Below are 24,756 nucleotides of genomic sequence, written 5' to 3'. Positions count from 1 at the left end.
TAGTGTGCTGTACGTCATCTGTGCAGCGCCTTCTCACACCTGTAGTGTGCTGTACGTCATCTGTGCAGCGCCTTCTCACACCTGTAGTGTGTGCTGTACGTCATCTGTGCAGCGCCTTCCCACACCTGTAGTGTGTGCTGTACGTCATCTGTGCAGCGCCTTCTCACACCTGTAGTGTGTGCTGTACGTCATCTGTGCAGCGCCTTCCCACACCTGTAGTGTGTGCTGTACGTCATCTGTGCAGCGCCTTCCCACACCTGTAGTGTGTGCTGTACGTCATCTGTGCAGCGCCTTCCCACACCTGTAGTGTGTGCTGTACGTCATCTGTGCAGCGCCTTCTCACACCTGTAGTGTGTGCTGTACGTCATCTGTGCAGCGCCTTCCCACACCTGTAGTGTGAGCTGTACGTCATCTGTGCAGCGCCTTCCCACACCTGTAGTGTGTGCTGTACGTCATCTGTGCAGCGCCTTCTCACACCTGTAGTGTGTGCTGTACGTCATCTGTGCAGCGCCTTCTCACACCTGTAGTGTGTGCTGTACGTCATCTGTGCAGCGCCTTCCCACACCTGTAGTGTGTGCTGTATGTCATCTGTGCAGCGCCTTCTCACACCTGTAGTGTGTGCTGTACGTCATCTGTGCAGCGCCTTCCCACACCTGTAGTGTGTGCTGTACGTCATCTGTGCAGCGCCTTCCCACACCTGTAGTGTGCTGTACGTCATCTGTGCAGCGCCTTCCCACACCTGTAGTGTGTGCTGTACGTCATCTGTGCAGCGCCTTCTCACACCTGTAGTGTGTGCTGTACGTCATCTGTGCAGCGCCTTCTCACACCTGTAGTGTGCTGTACGTCATCTGTGCAGCGTCTTCTCACACCTGTAGTGTGTGCTGTACGTCATCTGTGCAGCGCCTTCCCACACCTGTAGTGTGTGCTGTACGTCATCTGTGCAGCGCCTTCCCACACCTGTAGTGTGCTGTACGTCATCAGTGCAGTGCCTTCCCACACCTGTAGTGTGCTGTACGTCATCTGTGCAGCGCCTTCCCACACCTGTAGTGTGTGCTGTACGTCATCTGTGCAGCGCCTTCCCACACCTGTAGTGTGCTGTACGTCATCTGTGCAGCGCCTTCTCACACCTGTAGTGTGTGCTGTACGTCATCTGTGCAGCGCCTTCTCACACCTGTAGTGTGTGCTGTACGTCATCTGTGCAGCGCCTTCTCACACCTGTAGTGTGCTGTACGTCATCTGTGCAGCGCCTTCTCACACCTGTAGTGTGTGCTGTACGTCATCTGTGCAGCGCCTTCTCACACCTGTAGTGTGCTGTACGTCATCTGTGCAGTGCCTTCCCACACCTGTAGTGTGTGCTGTACGTCATCTGTGCAGCGCCTTCCCACACCTGTAGTGTGTGCTGTACGTCATCTGTGCAGCGCCTTCTCACACCTGTAGTGTGTGCTGTCTTGGTCCGGTGTTATGTGCTGTCTAGGCTTGCTGGGACTCTGGCACTGCCTGCTTACTCATCTGCAGAGTTCCAAAACCATGGATGAAATACAGAGTACAGACAGCTGGTTGTGATGGTGTGTGCCTGTAGCCCCAGCACTTCATGGTCTGGAGTGTGAGGCCAGCCTGAGCTACAGACTGAATTGTATTTGGTTTGGATTTATTTATTTGGAGGCAGAGTTTCACTATGTAGCTCTGGTTGGCCTGGAACTTAGAGAAGTCGGTCTGCTTCTGCCTCCTGAGTGCTGGTATTAAAGGCACATAGTGCCATGCCTGGCTTTAAATGTGTGCCTGTGTGTGTGTGTGTGTCGGAGCACGCACACGCGCGTATGCTCGTGTGTGCCTCTGTGTGTGTACGCACATGTGTGTGCTCCTGTGTGCCTGTGTGTGTGCCCTTGTGCCTCTGTGTGTGTGTGTGTGTGCGTGCGCGCGCGCGCGCGCGTGTGTGTGTGTGTGTGTGTGTGTGTGTGTGGCACACTGCTCTCAAGCTTCTCATCTCCCTGTTCCAGCTTCTGAATGACAGCTCTCGATTTGGGATTAATAGATCTGGGACAGGGACATTTGTAGTTTAGAAATGCTGTTAAACATTTTAATCTAAGCTTTTAATTTTTTCATATTATTTATTTTATGTGCATTAGTGCTTTTGCCTACGTGTATGTCTGTCTGAGAGTGTCAGAAGCCTTGGAGTTACAGACGGTTATGAGCTGCCATGTGAGTGCTGGGATTTGAACCCAGGTCCTCTCTAAGAGCAGCCAATAAGGCTTGGGGATTTAGCTCAGTGGGTTCAGGCCTCAGCTCTGGGGGAGGGGGTGGGAGAGCAGCCAATGGTCTTAATCTCTGAACTATGGCTCCAGCCTTTTTTCTTATTTTTTAAGATAGTGAGCTTGTCTTTGAACTTGCTATGTAGCTGAGGGTGACCTTGAGTTCCTAATAGTCAGTTTCTGCCCCCAGGTGCTGGGATTGCAGGGTGTGCGACCTTGCCCAGCCACTTAGGGCTCTTAAACAATTCTCCCTCCCTCCAACCCACCCCGCAGAGGTAGAGGGAGATTAACAGGGAAAGCGGTTGTGGACCTTTTCACAAGCAGTTCCTTGGATTCCATTGGATACCCAGCCGTCCAGTCAAATAGCAAACACCAAACAGCAGCACACATCGGCAGACACATCAGCAAGACACCGTTGAATTGGCAGGCGTCAGTGGAAGCTGCCAGAATCAGCTAGAGTACCACAGAGATCCACCTGCCTCTGCCTCCCAGAGTGCTGGGATTACAGGAGTGTGCCACCATGCCCGCCACCACACCTTGTGGATACTGTCCTTGCTCTTCAGGGTTTGAGGCCCTTTCCTTTGGTACTGCAGATGGAGCTCAACCTTACACAGGGTGGCACAAGCCCTAACTCTCAGCCGTGGCCCTCAGCTTGAGATTTCAATTTAGAAGTTGCAGAGCCATCCAGAGGATACTTAGGCTGACACCTGCAATTTTTATTTTTTTTAATATATTTTATTAATTTATTCATGTTACATCTAAATTGTTATCCCATCCCTTGTATCTTCCCATTCCTCCCTTCCTTCCTCCCATTTTCCCCTTACTCCCCTCCCCTCTGACTGTGACTGAGGGGGACCTCCTCTCCCTGTATATGCTCATAGGGTATCAAGTCTCTTCTTGGTCATATTTTTATTTTTATTTATTTATTTATTTTTAAAGAGAGATGCTGTTTTTTTAAAAAAAGATTTATTATTTATCATTATGTATACAGAGCTCTGCCTGCATGTACATCTGCAGGCCAGAAGAGGGTAATCAGATCACATTATAGACGGTTGTGAGCCACCATGTGGGTGCTGGGAATTGAACTCATGACCTCTGGAAGACAGTCAGTGCCCTTAACCGCTGAGCCATCTCTCTAGCCCCCATATTTTTATTTTTAATTTATTTTTTGTTTGTAGACACGGTCTCTCAATGTAATCCTGCCTGTCCTGTTATATACTCCCTATATAGCCCAGGATGGCCTCAAACTCAGATTTACCTGCCTCTGCCTCCTGAGAGTTTGTGCCTTCACCCAGCTCCTCGCACGGTGAACCCACCCGTCATCGCGCAGGCCCCGCCCCTCGCCGCCCCGACTTTCTCCTCGTGAGCCTCCGCCGCCCCGCCCTCACCGGGTGCGCCTGTGCCGCCGCGCGCGTCCCCGCCCCTCGCCGCGCGCCTCGCCACGGGGAAGCCGGGAGGGCGGCGTGCGGTCGCGGTGGTCCTCCGCGGGAGGCGGCGGCGCCGTGCGCGCGGGTGGGTGGGAGCGTGGCGGAGCTCCCGGCGCTGCGGCAGGGGCGACAGAGCGCCATGGCGGTCGTCGGTGCCCGCGCCGCGGGGAGGTGATCCTTTCCAGCACTGAGGAGGCCACGGCTGCCCGGCCGCCTGCCGTCCTCGCGGGCCGCGGCTGCGGCATGGCCGGGATCATTAAGAAGCAGATCTTGAAGCACCTGTCCCGGTGAGAGCGCCACCCCGCGTACCGGGTCCCTTCCCGAGCCCCCGGCTTCCCTCAGGCCGTGCTCGCTCGGCGGGGCGGGCGGCTCCGGTTCAACTCTCGCCGGCCGTTGTGAGCGCTGCGTCGCGCCCGCGCCCGGTCTCTCCCCCCCCAGTCCCTGCGCGCTGGTCACCCGGCCCTTTCCCTCCCTGACCGGCACGGAGCCCAGCCAGGCCAGCCGGTTCCTCCGGAACACCGCCGCGCAGCCCTCCGGGCCTCTTCCCGCCTCCCGAGCCGCGCCCGGTGCTGCATCTCCCACGTCCCCCTTAGCTAGCAGCGCCGACCCTGGCTTTCTTCTTCTGTGGAGCCAGCTCCTCCTCCTCTCCTTGCTGACCCTGTTGCATCACCCTTGAAAAGATGTTAGCGCTTCACCCAAGGCTCGCCTCGCGTTGTCCTTTCGGACCTCCCTCCTTGATCTATCCGCTTTCTTCTCATTACACAGACTAACTGGAGAAAGGTCTGTGGAGGTGGGGATAAAGTTTCAGCAACCTTCCCTTTAAGATGTCATGGAGTTTTTTTTTTTTTTTTTTTTTTTTAATCATCAGCCAGTGTCCACTTGTGCGCTGTAGTCTTCTGTTAAGCCAGTTCTGTCGGCTTTGTCGGCTTGGTGTTTGGGACCTGAGAGATTGGTTGGCCAGACAACTTTCAGTTATACTTGAAGGATTCCTGCTCACTATGGGATGATGGAATTTGCTAGAACTGGTGGCTGCAAAAATTGGAGCTAGCATGCAATTCGTTTTCTCTCCTTTTCTTTTTTTTTCATTTTTGGTTTCGAGACAGGGTTTCTCTGTGTATCCCTGGCTGTTCGTTACTCGCTTTGTAGACCAGGCTGGCCTCGAACTCAGCGATCCTCCTGCCTCCCAAGTGCTGGAATTAAAGGCGAGAGCCACCACGGCCCGGACTTTGTCTCCTGGGACTGGTGATGGTTGTTAATTGAGGTGGACTGAGTAGCTATGTGATCCAGGGTTTGACTGCACAGTGCCTAGTAGTGTTCAGGAGGGATGGGTGGGCAGGTGTGAGTGCGTGCGCGGGTGTGGATGGGTGGGTGGCCAGTCCACTTCGTGGAACCCCAAGGCTTGGGTTGATGTTTCCTTTCACCTTCTCATTGTATGTGGCAAAAGCGTGTGAGACTCTATTCCCCACCAGGTGTCCCGCCTTTCCTGGGCGACACTGGCTTCTGTGATCTTAGGCTTTTTCAGCTGGATTGCAGGTACGGCTTTGGTTAGGCACCTTACACACCCCTGGGCCTGAGGGCAGCTCCTAGAGCAGTTACTTTCAGCATCTTCAAACAGGGTAGAGCTAGTCTGTGCTGCAAAGGTTAGACTTAAGAGCCTCACAGAAAGTAAGCACTCAGTAGGACACAGGGTATTTTAATTTTGGGTCATAACTTGTGTGACAGTTTAGTACCATTCATAGACCTGTCTAGAAAAACACCATATATCTGATAATTTGTCATTTGCTTCTTTTGGTTTGTTTCTGTTTTTGTTGTGTTTCTTTCTTTCTTTCTTTCTTTCTTTTTTTTTTTTTTTTTTTTGAGGCAGGGTTTCTCTGTGTAGTCCTGGCTGCCCTGGAACTCACTTTGTAGACCAGGCTGGCCTACAACTCACAGAGATCTGCCTGTTTCTCGAGTGCTGGGATTAGAGGCATGCACCACCAAGTCCTGTTATTTTTTATTTTTTATTTTTTTTCCAGACAAAGTTTGTCTGTGTAGCCTTGGCTGTCCTGGACTTGCTTTGTAGACCAAGGTGGCCTTGAATTCATAAAAATCTGCCTGCCTCTGCCTCTCAGGTGCTGGGATTACAGCTTGCCGCTGTACCTGCTTTATACAGTTTAAAGAAATGATTATTTCACAGCTGGGTGTGATAGTTCACGCCTTTAATCCCAGCACTCGGGAGGCAGAGGCAGGTGGATCTCTGAGTTCAAGTCCAACCTGCTCTACAAAGTTCAGGACAACCAAGGCTACATGAAGAAACCCTGTCTTGCCGGGCAGTGGTGGTGCACGCCTTCAATCCCAGCACTCGGGAGGCAGAGGCAGGCAGATCGCAGTGGGTTCGAGGCCAGCCTGGTCTACAAAGTGAGTCCAGGACAGCCAAGGCTACACAGAGAAACCCTGTCTCAAAAAAAAAAAAAAAAAAAAAAAAAAAGAAAGAAAGAAAGAAAGAAAAACAACAACAGTTATTTGTTATTGAGTGTGTGTGCCTTGTGGGTATGCAGGAAGGTGCAGGAGAACCAGTGTTTATGTGGAGGTTTCGGGACAACTTTGGGGAGTCAGTTCTCTAATTCCAGTTTTACGTGGGTCCTATGGGTCAAACTTGGGTGACACTGCACGGCAAACACTTTTACCTGCTGACCCTTCAGGCTGACCCTTCCTTTCTCTCTCGTCTCTGGCTTGAGACAGTTCTTCCCTCACTTTGTAGCCCAAGGTAGCCTGGAGTTAATGAACTTCTTGTCTTAACCTCCCGAGTGCTTGAATAATTGGCTCTTGCCACCGTGCCTGGCTTCAGGTAGTGTCCCCCCCCCCCCCCCCCCCCCCCCCCCCCCCCGTAGAGGAGTGTCAATTAGAACATGGCTGCTCTGAGAAGAGATCACATCCAAAGACCTTCTAGGTCTATTTGAACGGATAGAATATAAATACGCCTTTAATCCAGGAGACAGAGGCAAACAGATCTGAGTTCAAGGCCAGCCTGGTATAGAACAAGTATCAGGTAAAGAAAAGCTTAGGTCCAGGCGTGGTGGCACATGCTTTTAATGCCAAACGAAGGTACAGTTAGTTTGTAGAAGGAAGCACCCATGTTTGAAAGTGATGTCGAGTTCAGAGGCAGAAAAGGTGACGAATCAGAAAAGATTTGACAGATTAGGATACACCTAACTCTTCCAAGAAGAGAGGGGAAAAGGAAGCTACTTTAGAGGCAGTTTTACCAGGACAGAAATAGAGAGAGAGCTGGGTGGCAGAGAGAGAACTCAGGTGAAGACTGAAGGAGCCATGACATTAGAGCAGAGTTAGCCAGGTTGGATAAAGAGTTTGAGTCAGAACAGTTGAGTCAAACCAGCCAGCCCAGAGCTCAGAACAAGAAAGAGTGAGCTCACTAAGCAGTAAGTCTCGGAGGCTGAAACATTCTAGGCCTAGGTTAGATTGTACAGAGGCTAGAAGCTTCCAGGACTAGGCCTAGGTTAGCAGGAGGAGGCAGTTAGCCTCCCAGATAACAATTGAGCCAGGAGAATAAAATTGCTTTTACACCTTTCTTTTCTTTTTTCTATTCCCCCCCCCTTTTCAAGACAGGATTTCACTGTGTGGCCCTGGCTGTCCTGGACTCGCTTTGTAGACCAGGCTGGCCTCGAACTCACAGCAACCCCGCTGCTACTTACCTCCTGTGTGCTGGCAGGTAATTTCTTTGAGAAGTTTTTGTGAGAGTTGTGATTGCCTAGTGCACACACCTGAGTCTCTCAAAGCATCCTGGGATAAATGAATAATCCTTGCTGTAGTCCAGTTCTTGTCCTCGCCTCTCCTTTTTTCTTCCCTCTTTCCTTCCCCCTTCTTTTTTCCCCCCTTTTCTTTTCTTTTCCTTCTTTTCTTTGGGCACAAGGTCTCAGTATGTGTAGTCTTGGCTGTCCTGAAACTTGATATTTAGACCTGGCTGGCCTCAAAGTCACAGAGATTTCCCCTGCCTCCGCTTCCCAGGTGAGGATTAAAGGCGTTACCACTATACCTGGCTGCAGCCCCTCGCTTTGTCCTGAGCAGGCGAGCCTAGCAAGGCTGTGTGACTTGTCCAGAAGATAAAGGAGGGTGACAGCCTGTTTTCTAACCCTGGGTCACTTGCCCTATGCGCACACGTGTTCCGTGCACCTTCTGTGAACATGAGCTTCTAGTGATATGATACATGCTGAAGCCGTTGTTATTTTTTCCAGACATGGCGTCATGTAACCCAAGCTGGCAACAAACTCTGTCTTCAAGCTCTGAGAGAAGAAAGCCTTTTTTTGTTTTAAGTACAGTAGGAATAGTGTGCTGTTTCTGATTTCCTGGGGGTCAGGGTGAGGAGGAAGAGGTCATGTTTAGGCTGTGACTTCAGGCCCCCCACGGAGGAGTAGGCTGTAGATCTGGCTGGAAAGGCCGAATTACCAGGGCCTTTGTTTACCCTGGACTCAGTGCTCAGTCGCATGTGACCTTGATATGTTTTGTTTTCACCACCACAAGCAGGAAAGGAGCTGCAGCTGTGTGGCCTGTGAGGCTGATGTGAAGGAGGAAAGCTGGGAAGTGTGCAAGGCTCCTGCGTGAACCGTGCCGGGTGTGTGCCACTGGTTCTCTACGCTGGGTGCCGCTCTGGCACTGGCTCTCTACGCTGGGTGCCGCTCTGGCACTGGCTGTCTACGCTGGGTGCCGCTCTGGCACTGGCTGTCTACGCTGGGTGCCGCTCTGGCACTGGCTCTCTACGCTGGGTGCTGCTCTGGCACTGGTTCTCTACGCTGGGTGCCGCTCTGGCACTGGCTGTCTACGCTGGGTGCCGCTCTGGCACTGGCTGTCTACGCTGGGTGCCGCTCTGGCACTGGCTCTCTACGCTGGGTGCCGCTCTGGCACTGGTTCTCTACGCTGGGTGCCGCTCTGGCACTGGCTGTCTACACTGGGTGCCGCTCTGGCACTGGTTCTCTACGCTGGGTGCCGCTCTGGCACTGGTTCTCTACGCTGGGTGCTGCTCTGGCACTGGCTCTCTACGCTGGGTGCTGCCCTGGCACTGGAGAGGTGGCTGGGATTTAGTGTCTTTCAGGGATTTCACCCATGGTTTGGATGACTTGTCCAGTATGCATACCTTTAATGCCCCAGTAAATGTTCATTTAAATGGACCCATTAAAAGAGCCTTACTTAGCAAGTGAAGTAATTATTTATTTAAAACATTGTCAGAATTATGTAGGTGTGGTGGTGTGTGTCCAGCATCCCAGCATCCCAGCACTTGGGAGATTGGGGCCAGGAGGTCTTGGATTTAGGGCCAGTGTGGGCCGTTTATTGAAACCCTGTTTCATAAATAAATGCTAAATTAAATTTGTCACTAAATTAGGCTCTTAGTGTTTGTTTTTGTTTTGTTTTGTTTTGTTTTTTCTCCCTCTTCTTGGGAACCCTGCCTGTTCAGCCTTTGGAGCATTGGCACTACCTGTGTAACACCAGTCCTTACTTAATGGCCTTGGATCATGCAGGTAGGAAGGGGTGTGACAGGATGTGATGTCAGTCAGGGCTCTGCAATGGAAAGGGCGAGAGTGGACAGGACAGCTCCATCCAGCTCTGTCACTGTTGATCAGGCATAAGAATACAGAAGAGGGGGCAGGAGAGATGGCTCAGTGGTTAAGAGCACTATCTGCTCTTCCAGAGGTCCTGAGTTCAATTCCCAGCACCCACATGGTGGCTCACAACCATCTATAAAGAGATCTGGTGCCCTCTTCTGGTGTGCAGGCTCACATGTAGGCAGAACACTGTATATGTAATAAATGTTTAAAAAACGAATACGGAAGAGTAATAGGAGCTAGCAAAATGTGTCTGAGGATGAGGTTGTCACAGTGCCTGACAATGTAAGTAGATTAATAAAGAGTAGTAATTGTGCCAGGTGGTGGCGCACGCCTTTAATCCCAGCACTTGGGAGGCAGAGGCAGGTGGATCACTGTGAGTTCAAGGCCAGCCTGCTGAGAGAGTTCTAGGAGAGTCCAGGACAGTCACGGTTATTACACAGAGAAACCCTGTCTCAAAAAGACCAAAGTAGTAACAACAACAATAATAAAATAACGACTAGTGGTAAAATAAGCTCAGAGGAGTTGGGGATAGGGTCGTAGCGTAGATGGCAGAATGCCAGCTGCCGCTTTCAGAAACTCATTGAAAACCTTAGTTATTTATCTGACTACAAAACGTCAGTCTGGCTTTTTAAAAGTAAGTGCTGGAATTCAGAGGTGTAGGAAGTGTCTGAATTACTTTTGGAGACAAGAAAACCTGACTGGGTTGAGCTGTTGCTGTTCCTGGTCATGCCTGGCAGTGCTCCAGAGTGTCAAAGCACTGCAGGGTCTTAGTGACCACCGGGGCCACCCCAGCCCACCACTGAGCCCCCGGGCGGTGCAGGTCTAGCTCCCAGAGGCCGCCTGGCAGGAAAGTCACCTTCCTTTGCTAAACTCGTAACACTCACGCCCTGTCCGTCTCCTTCCTCCCCGTCTATTGCTGCTTTAGAATAAACCACTTGTGTTTACTCAGCGAATTCATCTTGCAGTCTTGTGATAATGGTTTTGTTACTAGTCTGGGCATTAAGCTCGCTGTATAGAGGAAGCATAAGTTGGCCAAAGTCCCGACTTGGAGGTGCTGTGACGCTCTGCGTGGGTTGCTTGGTCAGACTGAACACAGCACCCTAAAAGGCCCCTGGTGGGGAGCAGGTCCTCATGTTGGCACGGCAGCTCCTGAGCCCTCATCTGCTTCCTTACGTCGTCATGCTTGCGTCACGGGGCAGACTGCACCGGTGTATGTTACTCTGGTAATGGGAATATAATTTAATTTTCTTACACTTGCTGTTGCTGAATATTATGTGTTTTCCTAGTGAGAGCCATTATGAATAATAGTGTGTGCCTGTAGGAAAGTTCTAGGACACGTCTTCTGGTGACAGATGTACACACACCTACCTGTTAGGAGTCTCTTTAAGAGCAGGGTTTTGGCCTTTTGGGTTGTAGACCATGTGTGGGTTTTCCTGAGTGCATCCTACATGACGTGCTAACTGGCACACGCCCACGACGGAAGCGTGTGGGGACTTGGTTCTAGGTTCTATGGTAACACTGGCTTATTTCTGTTTTCCACTGGGGCCATTCCTGAGGATGCATTAATTTCATTTTGAAGAGCTGGATGTGGTGGCTCCCAACAATTAGGAGGCTGAGGCAGGAGGATTGCCTGCAGTTATGGGGCCTTGTCTCAAAACCCACAGGAAACAAAAACAAAAAGAAAAAAAAAAACCCCAAACCAAAAACCTTACTTGCGGTAAGCCAGATGTGCTCTTTGTTCTCAGGCTCTGTGTGTGATGCCAAGGATGGAGCTCTGCACGGCTTAGCACATGCTGTCACTGAGCTAGGCTCCCTGGGCTCTGTTCAGTTTCAGACGCTGAGAACATGTGATGCCATCCAGAATGTCAACTTAGAAAGGGACAGTGAGTTAGGGGCATTTCTTAACCATTACACAAAACATGTCTGACTTGCATTGGGTGCCACAGATCTTTGAGCAGGGTTCCTCTGTGTAGCCCTGACTGTCCTGGACTCACTTTGTAGACCTGGGCTGTTCTTGAACTCACAGAGATCCGCCTGCCTCTGCCTCCTGAGTGCTGGGATTAAAGGTGTGCGCCACCACTGCAGCTCCCACCACCCAGCCCAGGCTTTTGCTTCTTTTAAAAAGTACGTTATTTGCCGGGCGGTAGTGATGCACGCCTTTAATCCCAGCACTCTGGAGGCAGAGGCAGGTGGATCCCTGTGAGTTCAAGGCCAGCTTGATTTACAATGAGAGTCTAGGACAGCCTAGGCTACACAGAGAAACTCTGTCTTGAAAAACAAAACAAGGGCTGGAGAGGTGGCTCAGAGGTTAAGAGCACTGGCTGCTCTTCCAAAGGTCCTGAGTTCAATTCCCAGCAACCACATGGTGACTCACAGCCATCTGTAATAAGATCTAGCGCCCTCTGTACATGCAGACAGAACACTGTATACATAATAGATAAATAAATCTTAAAAAAAAAGAAAAACAAAACAAAACAAACAAAAAATGTATGTTATTTAATTTTTAAAATAAATTTAAAATTTAAATTGTAATTATGTCATTTCCCCCCTTTCAACTCTTCTGGTTACCCCCAGCCTCTTCATATGTTTTTTCTGCGGAGACAAGGTTTCTCTGTGTAATCCCTGCTGTCCTGGAACTCAGGCTTTAGACCAGGCTGGCCTCGAACTCACAGAGATCCAGAGATCCGCCTGCCTCTGCCTCCAGAGTTCTGGGACTAACAGCATGCGCCACCATGCCTGGCTGCTTAAACTTTTCTTTTGATGGCTGTTTGAGACAGGGTCTTGCTATGTGGCTGAAGCTTGCATAGGACTCTTATATAAGACACACACACACACACACACACACACACACACACACACACACACACACATTCTTATTTATAATATATGTTATGTGTATATAAGGTTCTTATATTTCTGCCTCTGTTCCCCACCCTCTTTAGACTACTACTGATTAGGGACATTGAATCTTAGGGCAGGGTTGGCCTTCACTGACAGGAGAGCCAGTTTCTCTTACTTGACTCTCTGTTGGAGACCACTTGACCAACTGAAACAGCAGTAACCAGGAGCAGGAAGAGCAGCAGCCCTCCTCCTCCTCTTCTTCGGAGTGTCCCTTGGTGCCGCCCCCCCCCTCCCCGGGGGAGAATTCCAAACTAAACTATCTGCAGCTGGCAAAGTTCAGGCCCCTGCTAGTGCATAGTCACAGCCACCTGCTGAGAGCTAGCCTCGTGCCCTGCACTAGGGATTGGAACAAAAACATGCTCACAGCATAGAATTAGGTTTTGTGTTTGTTTGGTTTTTTGAGACAGGGTTTCTCTGTGTAGCCTTGGCCGCCCTGGACTTGCTTTGTAGACCAGGCTGGCCTTGAACTCACAGCGATCCACCTGCCTCTGCCTCCCGAGTGCTGGGATTAAAGGTGTGCGCCACCATGCCCAGCCTTAGAATTGGGGTTTTAAAGAACCTCACACTCTGACTACACACACATATTGGCATAGGGGCTTGCTGCTCTTTTCTGGAATATTTCCTCCTAAAGCAGGCAGATTTCTGGGTTCAAGGCCAGGCTGGTCTAGAGAGCGAGTTCCAGGACAGCTGGGGCCACACAGAGAAACCCTGTCTTTAAAAAACCAATATATTTATTGTAGAAAGTGTGTGCACATCAGCATGTGTGTGGAGATCGGAGGACAAATTTGCGGACTCAGTTTTCTCCTACTTAATTTGGATTCTGTCATCATCCCTGTGTGACCAGTATTTGACCGATGAGCCATTCCTCCTGCCCCAATCATATCTGTTTTTCCTTTGTCATGTTCCTGTGTGTGTTGTGCCTGTGTGAGCGCAGGACTTTGCATGTGTGTGGGCAGGGATACATACTGTGCGTGATTATGCGTTGATATTGATGGTGATTGTTCATTGTTGTTCAGACTTACTCGTGGAGGCGGAATCTGTCAGTCAAACTCAGACCCCCAAGTACAGCAAGTCTCAGTGGCCAGCTTGTTTGAGGGTGCCCTGTTTCCACCTTCCGAGGCTGGAATTACAGGCAGCCTGCCACTCTGCCTGGTGTTTACATGGATTTCGGTGTAGTAGTAAAAGGGCTATTAATATCTACCACCAATGCATAGAATACATAATTTTGACAGTTTTTTTTTAACCCACTGTCATATCAACAAAAGACACAGACACCTGTTAGATTTTGAATATGCTCATACACTGGAACTGGGCGGACTGAGCCCTCAGCTCACACCGGAACTGGGCGGACTGAGCCCTCAGCTCACACCGGAACTGGGCGGACTGAGCCCTCAGCTCACACCGGAACTGGGCGGACTGAGCCCTCAGCTCACACCGGAACTGGGCGGACTGAGCCCTCAGCTCACACCGGAACTGGGCGGACTGAGCCCTCAGCTCACACAGGAACTGGGCGGACTGAGCCCTCAGCTCACACAGGAACTGGGCGGACTGAGCCCTCAGCTCACACCGGAACTGGGCGGACTGAGCCCTCAGCTCACACCGGAACTGGGCGGACTGAGCCCTCAGCTGACACCGGAACTGGGCGGACTGAGCCCTCAGCTGACACCGGAACTGGGCGGACTGAGCCCTCAGCTCACACAGGAACTGGGCGGACTGAGCCCTCAGCTCACACAGGAACTGGGCGGACTGAGCCCTCAGCTCACACAGGAACTGGGCGGACTGAGCCCTCAGCTCACACCGGAACTGGGCGGACTGAGCCCTCAGCTGACACCGGAACTGGGCGGACTGAGCCCTCAGCTCACACAGGAACTGGGCGGACTGAGCCCTCAGCTCACACCGGAACTGGGCGGACTGAGCCCTCAGCTCACACAGGAACTGGGCGGACTGACCCTCAGCTGTCTTGCTGTCTCCCAGCCTCACATGCAGGCCATTTGCTCTAATCATTCCTAATTGCGCTGCGTCTGCTGCGTCCCTCCAGCCGCGGGAGGCAGGCTCCTCCTGCCCACGTGCTTCTCCCTGCGCTGACCCCTGGTGACTCTGCTTTCTTCGTCCCCTGTCTCTCCCCTCTTCCTCCTCCTGTGGTCCTCTGTCCTCCTCCAAGCCCTCAAACCTTTGCTCTGCCTTCCTCACTTCTGCCCAACCAGGCATGTGGGCAACTTTATTTAGCCAATCAGGGATAATTTGGGAGGCAAAGTTACACAGCATCACTTTGGTTATGTGAGGATTTGCCCGTAGAACAGTAAGAACCCTGGGTGAGCGAGCGAGCGAGCGAGCGTGCACGCGCACACAGTTAACATCTGAATACATGGTGGCCCCAGATTACCCACCACCATCTGTGCTCTGGCTGTTCTGCTTGTGTGGTGAGAACTTTAACCACTGGGTAACCTCCCAACATTATGTTTCTAGACATTTAATACAGAGTGGGGACAAGCGCTTTCTCAGTGTGTTTAGACACCTTAGCACAGGTGCGTCTTAGTCACTGTGCTGTTGCTGTGAGGAGACATTATGACTGAGGCAATGTTTTAAAAAACAAAATCCCAAATCATTCGATTTTTACCAATAAAGACTCAGGAGTCAGATGTTGAGGTGAAAACCTGCTAGTTCAGAGAGGCAGAGAAAGTACCAGCTGACCTTCCTCCTCAGCTCACGTCCCAAAGGAAAAAGCTAAAAACCAAATGCTTGCTAGCTTAGTTGACAGCCCAGGAGGAAAAGCCAAAAGTTAAAGACCAAAGAGCTAAAAAGCTCTTTCTTCTCCATGCTGTCTTAAAGACCCCTCTCTCAGAGTCCCTCCTTTCTACTTAATCCCTGTCAGCTGGTTTCTTGTTCTGCCTCTTAACCTCGGGTTAACTTTATTTTAAAAGATTTATTTATTTAATGTATGAGTGCTCCATCTGCATGTACACCTGCAGGCCAGAAGAGGGCACCAGATCTCACTAGATGGTTATGATTCACCATGTGGTTGCTGGGAATTGAACTCAGGACCTCTGGCAGAGCAGTGAGTGCTCTTAACCTCTGAGCCATCTCTCCAGCCCCCAGGTTAACTTTATGAAATCCTATGTACAGGAAGCTCTGGGATTAAAGGTGTGTGCTAAGGCTGAACCACACCAAGCAAGAAACAGGTTTTTACAGTTCACAGTCTCTGAGTTCATAGTGGGATCACCTATCCTGCAACAAGGCAACTCTTATAAAAGAACACGATTTAATCGAGGACTTGGCTTACAGTTTCAGAGGAGTAGTCTGTTATCATGGCGGAAGCAGACGGGCTGTAGCTACCTGTAACTGACAGCTTAACATCCTGATCCAGCTAGCAGACAGAGAGAGAGAGACAGACAGACAGAGAGAGACAGAGGGAGAGGGAGAGCGCGTGCGTGAGATGGAGAGACACTTGAACCTTGCCTGTCACTCCCCAGAGACATAGCTTGTTCTATAAGAACACACCTCCTAATCCTTCCTCAACAGTTTGTCAACTGGGACCAAACATTCAAACATATGAGCCTATAGGGACCATTTTCATTCAAACACCACAGGGTGAAACAGCCAGAGTGTATACACTTGCTTGGTCCCTTAGAAAATTTCCTTAAGCATTAGAGGGCGTTTAGTTACCGTCACTTTACAGAGCCCAGTTAAAGCGTCATCACTGAGAATGGTTTTAGTCTAGCCCAGCTCCTTCTGCCAGCTGGGTAGTGGTCCCCACAGCAGAGGGGACCCTGGGAGACAAAGTGGCTTTAGTAGATAAAAGTACTGACGCCACCAAGCCTGGGGACCTGGTTTTGGTGGGAGGAGAAACAAAAACAAACAAAAAGAAAAAAAAAGCCTCACAGAAATAATCTGTTTTGTTTTAATTTGAGGTGTGGGGGCATGGGGCTGCTTTGGCCTGTCCGCCACAGCTGACGATGCTTTGCCTTGTGCTCTGGCAGAGCTGTGGTTTTGCCAGCTGCAGATAGTTGCTGTGAACTTTTGGGAGGACACATAGATGCTAGGCCCCCGGAGGCGGGCTTGGCTGTGGTTTGTTACTTGTCATGCTCAAAGAGGAAACAAGAAGAAAGAAATTAGATTCAGGGGTTTCCCCCACCCCCCTCCAACTTCTTTCTCTTCTAACTAGTGATAGAGGGGTAAAACCTGGGGTGGGAAGAAAAGAACCCACACAGGCAAGCTCCGGAAGGGGGAGTGTGTGCCCGTTATGTGCGTGTGGAGGCCGAGCGCAGTGCTGGGTGTAGCTCTCCCACCTTACCTTTTGGGGAAGGGTCTCTTCTGAGGCTAGACACCTGTTTGTAGCCTGCCTGCCAACTAGCCCCCAGGGTCAGTTCCTCCCCGCTTCCCCCAGGTGCTGGGGGTCCAGGTGCCACGGCAGTGCTTTGCCTTTCTGTGGTCCTGGGGAATCTAACTTGGCTTCTTCTTCTTCTTCTTTTTTAATTTAAATATTTTATTTATTATGTATACAGTATGATCAGATCACATTACAGATGGTTGTGAGCCACCATATGGTTGCTGGGAATTGAACTCAGGACCTGTGGAAGAGCAATCAGTGCTCCTAACCACTGAGCCATCTGTCCAGCCCCTAACTTGGCTTCTTACATGTGAACAGCAAGCACTTTACCAAATGAGCCCCCTCCTTGAACAAAATTATAACACATGGAGTCTGTGAATTTAATAACACACACGCATAGAGAGATTTGCTGCATAGCAGCAGATAATAAAACAATACAGAAAAATCTTTGAAGAAATAGTGGCATTGGGGATACGACTCAGTTGGTAGAGACTTTGCCCAACATGCATGACGCTCTGAGCCCCATCCTTACCACCACATGCCAGTGACCTTAGCACTCAAGGAAGGAGGTTCAGAGCCCAGTGTGGTGGCGCATATCTGTAATCCCAGCACTCGGGGGAGGCAGAGGCAGGTGGATCCCTGAGTTGGAGGCCAGCCTGGTCTGCAGAATGAGTCTAGGACAGCCAAGGCTACACAGAGAAACCCTCTGTCTTGTGTGTGTGTGTGTGTGTAGCAACCAAATTTAAATGTGGACAAAGGCTCTCAATAGGCATTTCTGCAAAGAAGACATGCATATAACCAATAAGCACAGGAAGGATAGACCAGGCTGGCCTTGAATTCACAACTATTTGTCTGCCTCTGCCTCCCAAGTGCTGGGATTAGAGGCATGAGCCACCACTACCCTAATCCCAGCACTCAGGAGGCAGAGGCAGGCAGATCGCTGTGAGTTTGAGGCCAGCCTGGTCTACAAAGTGAGTCTAGGACAGCCAGGGCTACACAAAAAACCTGTCTCAAAAACCAAATGGGGGGGGGGGACAACCCAAAACCTTTCGGTTTCCTAACATTGTGTTAGAGTTTTGCAAGGATGGTTGACAGCCTTTCCATTGCCTCTTTGGCAGATTGCATTTCGCTGGCAGAGATGAAGGTGATCAGTCTGTTTTCCAACTTGGTTTCCTCTGAGCCTCTGTGTTCAGTAACAGTAACAGATGGCCTGAAAGTGTTTCCTTGCACACTTGACCGGAACAGACTCCAGGCTGCGTAATACTGTGTTCAGTTAGAACACAAGTACTGGATCAAGTCAGCCAGGGGCTGTGGAGGACAGAGATGAACACAGCAAGGCTCCACTCAAGAATTCAATTCCCTGTTGTTCCTTGAGCGTTCTGTCGGCTCCTGAGGCTGACATGGGACTCATCGCCTGTCTAGTCTAGCCGACTCTGTGACGGGCCTAGAGTTTGCCGTGAACTTTTTCGTGCAGATACTGAGAGATCCCCTTGGACTTCTCATCGCATTCTTGAGGCTCAGTTCAGCAAACCTGTAGCACCCCCACCAGCCCCCCATAACATGACATAACAACATAACATAACATAAGGAAACAGCTCTCCATAGATCAACTTTTTTCTGGCTTTTCGAGACAGGGTTTCTCTGTGTAGCCTTGGCTGTCTTGAACTCACTTTGTAGACCAGGCTGGCCTCGAACTCACAGCGATCCGCCTGCCTCTGCCTCCCGAGTGCTGGGATAAAAGGCGTGCGCCACCACCACCTGGCTAGATCACCTTTTAAAACCTATTCTTTATCATTGCTAAAAGGTCCAGGAAATACGAGTTTAGAGAATTTTTTTCATTCATTTCTTTTAAAGGTAGTACCATTGTGTAGCCCTGGCTGGGCTGGAACTCACTGTGTAGACCAGGCTGCCCCCGAATCCATCTGCGTCTGCTCCCTGGTTCTGGGATTAAAAGTAGCACTGTGTTCTGGCCCTAAGGGTCCAGCCTGGGGCTCCATGTTTGCTGGGCATATGTCTTCCTTGTAAGGAATTCTTGCTGCCTCTTTGGAGAAACTTATAAGGTGGGATCTGTTTGCTGTTGGTGAGGAAGATGAGGTTCTGCATTGCGTACAACATTTCGGTCAGTGCCAGACCAGCCATGCACTGTGCTCACACCCTCCAGCAATGCACTATGCTCACACCCTCCAGCCATGCAGTGTGCTCACACCCTCCAGCCATGCAGTGTGCTCACATCCTCCAGCCATGCAGTGTGCTCACATCCTCCAGCCATGCACTGTGCTCACACCCTCCAGCCATGCAGTGTGCTCACATCCTCCAGCCATGCAGTGTGCTCACACCCTCCAGCCATGCAGTGTGCTCACACCCTCCAGCCATGCAGTGTGCTCACACCCTCCAGCCATGCAGTGTGCTCACACCCTCCAGCCATGCAGTGTGCTCACACCCTCCAGCCATGCAGTGTGCTCACACCCTCCAGCCATGCAGTGTGCTCACATCCTCCAGCCATGCAGTGTGCTCACATCCTCCAGCCATGCAGTGTGCTCACACCCTCCAGCCATGCAGTGTGCTCACACCCTCCAGCCATGCAGTGTGCTCACACCCTCCAGCCATGCAGTGTGCTCACACCCTCCAGCCATGCAGTGTGCTCACACCCTCCAGCCATGCAGTGTGCTCACATCCTCCAGCCATGCAGTGTGCTCACACCCTCCAGCCATGCAGTGTGCTCACATCCTCCAGCCATGCAGTGTGCTCACACCCTCCAGCCATGCAGTGTGCTCACACCCTCCAGCCATGCAGTGTGCTCACATCCTCCAGCCATGCAGTGTGCTCACACCCTCCAGCCATGCAGTGTGCTCACATCCTCCAGCCATGCAGTGTGCTCACATCCTCCAGCCATGCAGTGTGCTCACATCCTCCAGCCATGCAGTGTGCTCACATCCTCCAGCCATGCAGTGTGCTCACATCCTCCAGCCATGCAGTGTGCTCACATCCTCCAGCCATGCAGTGTGCTCACATCCTCCAGCCATGCAGTGTGCTCACATCCTCCAGCCGAGGTGTGCAGGGTGCTGGTCTGTCTAGATTCGAGTAAGTGCACTCAGTGAGGAACTTGCCTGGGAGCACATCACTCCGCAAGTGCTGCACGCTGCATAGCCACCACTGCGGTCTGCTGATGTGCTTGAAGACTGCCGAGGAGGTCAGGGCGAGGCAAGCACTCTGCCATTGAGCTAAAGCCCCACTCCCAACTTAAAGAACGTAGAAGAGCAGTGTCCACTTCTGACGTTTGATGTATGCTGTTTGCTTTCATACTGCGTTACCCGGCTGAAAACATGGCACCTTCTCGGTCACCAGCCAGCATCCTGGTGGTGGCTGGGTGCTGCTGCTGGCAGGGACATGAAGACATTCTCAAGAAGAGTCTTGCTAGTTCCACTGGCTTGGTGAAGTTCAGAAATGTTTCTGATGATATTACACCATAACTTTCCATAAAAATTGGAATTTGGGCTGGAGAGATGGCTCAGAGGTTAAGCATAGTGACTGCTCCTCTGGAGGTCCTGAGTTCAATTCCCAGCAACCACGTGGTGGCTCACAACTATCTATAATGAGATCTGATGCCCTCTTCTGGTGAGCAGGTGCACATGCAGGCAGAGCACTGTATATATGATAATAAATAAATATATGTTTAAAAATTGGAACTTATTCCACTTACACAAGCTCCACAGGCTATGGTGACTGCAAACAGGGAGATCCTAACCCTTTAGGGTTTGTTGTTGTTGATTTTTTAAATTGAGTTCTGAGGGTTGAACTCAGGGCCTTGGATATGCTTGGGAGGTTGTTTCTGACTAGCTACACCCCCAAGCATCTTCTAACTGTTTCTGAGAGAGACTTCTAAGTTCATACTGTGCCAGGAACTGAGTGTGGAGGTGCACTCCTGTGATCCCAGCACTTGCTGGGCTGAGGCCGTAGGGTCATGAGTTCAAGGCCAGCCTGGACTTTATAGCAAGACCCACTTTCTGGAGCCCAAATATGTGGGAGGATGTGTAACTGTTAGAGACAAGTGTGTCCTTGTGTTTAAGGACGAGCACCCACAGGTTGTGGTACTTGTGTGGTGGGTTAGTAAAGGACTCCAGCGTAAAGCTGGGAAGACGTGACGCGAGATATACGCGACTTCAGCAGACTTGTTAACGCGCCATGAGATTGAAGCTGCTCTTAAAAGACGTATGTAAGTGTGTGTTTGTGTTTGTCCACGTATGTGAGTGCCCGTGGAAGCCAGAAGTGGGCGTTGGGTCCCCCTGAAGATACGGAATAACAAGCAGTTGTGAGCTGCCTGACACAGATGCTGGGAGCCGAAATTGGTCCTCTGTATGAGCGTTCTCACACACGGAGGCATCTTTCCAGCCAGCTCCAAGAAATGTCTTGTTTTGTTTTCTAGACACGGTTTCTCTGTGTAGCCTTGACTGTCCTGGACTTCGGAGACCAGGCGAGCCTGGAATACACAGATCTGCCTGCCTCTGCCTCCCGAGTGCTGGGATTACAGGCGTGCGCATTTATTTTATCTTAAACAGGTGTTTTGGAAAGGACACAATGTAGAAATTAGTTAGGTCTTTAGTCACCTCCCGTTGCCCTCCTCCTCCTCCTCGCTGTCTTCTTCAAAAGGTCTTCCTATGTGGGCACGGCAGCACATACCTGCCGTCCCAGGACTCAGGAAGCCAAGGCACGATTGCCACTGTAAGGGGGACAGCCTGTCCTGCTGGCCATCATCCTGATTTTCGGTGCTGAGTAAGGTGGCTAGAGGAGGGAACTTGGTCCTGTGAATCCCTTGCTATGTGTGGCGTGGAGGCGTGATGGCAGGCACTCTGCGCTTCCTGGTCTGCCTGCTCTCCCTGGCAGCCTCCTCCCTTAGAGGGACTTGCTGTCCTCCCCTGCTTTCTCTTGTTCTGTTCTTTAGGAAGTGTTTCAAGTAGATGGGCTTTTTCTCACTCCATTTTTGTTTGCTTGTGGGTAGGCCATCATTTCAGGGAAAGAAGGAATCGTTTTCCCACTGTGGCAAGCTGGTTTTCAGAGGAAAGGACCTGTCAGTAGAAAGCTGGTCTCTGGTTTAAAGAACAAAGCTGGTTCGTACTTTGTTGGTTTTAAAGAACTGTTTTGTTGATTTTTGGTTTTTTATTTGACAGGGTGTTTTTTTGTTTGTTTGTTTAGCTCTGGCTGCCCTGGAACTCACTCTTTAGATCAGGCAGGCCTTGAACTCAGAGAGATCTGCTTGCTTCTGCCTCCCAAGTGCTGGGATTAAAGATGTGTGTGTGAGCTTGGAGACTGCAACTTCTGAAGTCCGTGGCAGACAAGCCTGCTTTCCGTCCTGGAGGGAGACCCTGCTTCATCCCTTGCATCCACTCTGCACCTGGTCCTGACAAGTGGCTTGAGTGAGCACTGAGTAGAGCTACGTACTCTCGGAAGCATAGAGCAGTGCCAGGGACCCTAGGGGCCTAGCTTCTCCAGCACCGTGCGCACATAGCAGGAGCTGGTGGGGGCTTTAGAACCTCCTGAGCAGCTGTCTGTGGTAAGCAGCAGGCCTGAGGTCTCCGTGCAGCTGGAGCCTCCTGTGCGCCCCTTGCCTCGGCCACAGGCGCTGCTTTCTTTGCTTTGCTTATCATGCCAGTTGGTTCCTGTGAGTTGCTTTATGTCCTATGATACTGTCCCACATGGTTTCAAACCTCAGATCAATAGTATTCTACTGTGTCACCATTTGGCCCAGTTGGTTACTTGAGTCTAGTAGGTCAGTGACTGAATCTACTAGGTCTTCACTACTTGAGTCTAGTAGATCAAGAGTTGGATTGGGCAAGTCATACTTCCTGGTTCTGGAAAGTCGTTGGTTGAGTCTAATGAGCTATAACTGTTTGGGTCTGGCGGATAATTGATTGTAGTGGGTGGTTGACGTCTCTTCCTCCTCCTCCTCCTTCTTCTTCCTCCTCCTCCTTTTTGTTTTTGTTGTTGCTGTTTTGTTTTTGAGACAGGGTTTCTCTGTGTAGCCTTGGCTGTCCTGGACTCACTTTGTAGACCAGGCTGGCCTCGAACTCACAGCGATCCACCTGGCTCTGCCTCCCGAGTGCTTGCAGTGGGTCTTTACTGGTGGGTTCTAACAGGTCAGTAGTGGAGTCTGTAGGCTGGGGAAAGCTGTAGCCTTAGCACACAGTCAGCATGGTGCCTCAGTGAGGGTGGCACAGCTGGTGAGCAGGGGGAATTCTGGTTTTCTTTTTTTTTTTTTTTAGGATGTATTTCATTATTTGTGTGTGTTGGTATGTGCACGTGTTTGTGGGTGCTCTTCAGGTAGGAAGAGGGAATTAACAGGTAGTTGTGAGCATTTTGATGTGGGTGCAGGGAACTAAACTCCAGTTCTCTGAAAGAGCAAGCCAGCATTTTATTTTATTTTTTAAAAAGATTTAGTATACAGTGTTCTGCCTGCGTGTAACACCTGCAGGCCAGAAGAGGGCACCATATCTTATTGTAGATGGTTGCAAGCCATCATGTGGTTGCTGGGAATTGAACTCAGGACCTTTGGAAGAGCAGGCAGTGCTCTTAACCGCTGAGCCATCTCTCCAGCTCCACTAGTTCTCTTCCCGTGTGAGCCATGTGAGGCCACTGGAGGGGAAAGATGCTTTCCTTGGAGCCTGGTGACCCATGCATGATAAATTGACCCCTGACCTTCACATGTGTATCATGGCACACTTGCCCAAACACATGAATTATGTGCACGCATGCTAATAAATAAATTAGAAAAGAAAAGCGCTTAAGTATCATCCACAGTTGTTTTGTGTTTCTATTTAGTTGCCACCTTTTGTTTTCTGTCGTCTGGGGCTGGGTGGTGTGCATCCCAGGCTGGCTTCAGGCTCATCATGGCCTGGATCATCACCAACACTCCTCAAGTGATGGGGTCACGGCTGTACATACCTCTAGCCTGGCCGCTCTGTCTTTAGGGACTTTGATGTGGGGAAGCCGTATTGCTACTCCTCCAGCAACTTCCTCAGACTCCCCACAACATTGTCAGTAGGACGGGGACGGGGACTGTCACAAGTACAGTCTCATCTCATGCCTTCCGTGGAGACCGTGCGGTGACTAACAGTTGCTCTGGAAACAAGGGTGTTTTACTCTCACTCTTTGCAGGTTCACGAAGAATCTTTCTCCAGACAAAATCAACTTGAGCACCCTGAAGGGAGAGGGCCAGCTGAGCAACCTGGAGCTGGATGAAGAGGCTCTGCAGAACGTGCTGGAACTGCCCACCTGGCTAGCCATCACCAGGGTCTACTGCAACCGGGCCTCCATCCGCGTGAGTGTGGGCCCCGGGGCTGTGGCTGTCGTGAGCCTGATGCATGTTTACTTGAGGGGAGCCGTCACAGGCCTGTCTTTCCTTTCTTCTTTCAGATCCAATGGACCAAGTTGAAGACACATCCGATCTGCTTGGTAAGGGCCTTTTCTACTTGAAAGTCATCTTGTTCTCTTGTTTTGTGAGACAAATGGCCTCACTGTGTAGACCAGGCTGCTTCAGACTCCCAAGATTGTCCTGCCTCTGCCTCCAAAGCTCTGGGATTAAAAGAGCGTGCCCAACCGCCTGGTGTTTGTTTGTTTTTTAAATAATTTTTAAAAAAAAGATTTGTCTATTTTGTGTTATGTGAGTGTTCCATCTGCATGTACCCCTGCAGGCCAGAAGAGGGCACCAGATCACGTTATAGATGGCTGTGAGCCACCATGTGGTTGCTGGGAATTGAACTCAGGGCCTCTGGAAGAGCAGCCAGGGCTCTTAACTGCTGAGCATCTCCCCAGCCCTAAATAATGTTTTTTTTTTTTTTTTTTTTTTTTTTTACTGCTTAAGTTCTATCCTTAAATTTCCTTTGGGGTCCAGACAGGAAAGCAGTGCGGGCTGTGTTGGCTCGGGTGGCTTGTAGCACTGCTGTCCTCCTGATTGATGCTCTGTGATTTCTGTGTGGAGACACTCAGTTCTCTGTATTTTTTCTTCAGTGTCTGGATAAGGTGGAGGTGGAGATGAAAACCTGTGAGGACCCGCGCCCCCCCAATGGGCAGTCTCCCATCGCCCTTGCTTCAGGACAGAGGTTAGTTCTGTCAGCCCAGGTAGAGATGAAGGACTGATTGACTGATGTCCCGCGCTGCAGCTCAGGCTGGTTTCAGACTTTACAGTCTTCCTAATTCAGCCTTCGAATGCTGGAGTTAAAAGTGTGCCTCACTTTTCCTGGATTAAAATAAAACGTTCATTACCG

At 50.6% G+C, this 24,756-nt stretch overlaps 1 protein-coding gene across 1 annotated transcript in view; it reads left to right on the top strand.

Annotated features, from left to right (window-relative positions):
* The first annotated feature begins 3,825 nt into the window (after nucleotides 1-3,825).
* Bltp3a (bridge-like lipid transfer protein family member 3A) overlaps nucleotides 3,826-24,756 on the top strand; it is a 39,327-nt gene continuing 18,396 nt past the window's right edge. The window contains exons 1-4 of the mRNA XM_051153460.1: nucleotides 3,826-3,963; nucleotides 23,648-23,810; nucleotides 23,906-23,944; nucleotides 24,500-24,591. Of these exons, the coding sequence (XP_051009417.1) occupies nucleotides 3,920-3,963; nucleotides 23,648-23,810; nucleotides 23,906-23,944; nucleotides 24,500-24,591 (338 nt within the window). The 5' untranslated portion in view covers nucleotides 3,826-3,919. The remainder of the gene's footprint in view (nucleotides 3,964-23,647; nucleotides 23,811-23,905; nucleotides 23,945-24,499; nucleotides 24,592-24,756) is intronic.

This window comes from Acomys russatus, chromosome 11 (assembly GCF_903995435.1).
Source record: "Acomys russatus chromosome 11, mAcoRus1.1, whole genome shotgun sequence".
Lineage (NCBI taxonomy): Eukaryota > Metazoa > Chordata > Mammalia > Rodentia > Muridae > Acomys > Acomys russatus.
The sequence above is the reverse complement of the archived record's forward strand: the minus strand, read 5'-3'. Positions and strand labels throughout refer to the sequence as shown.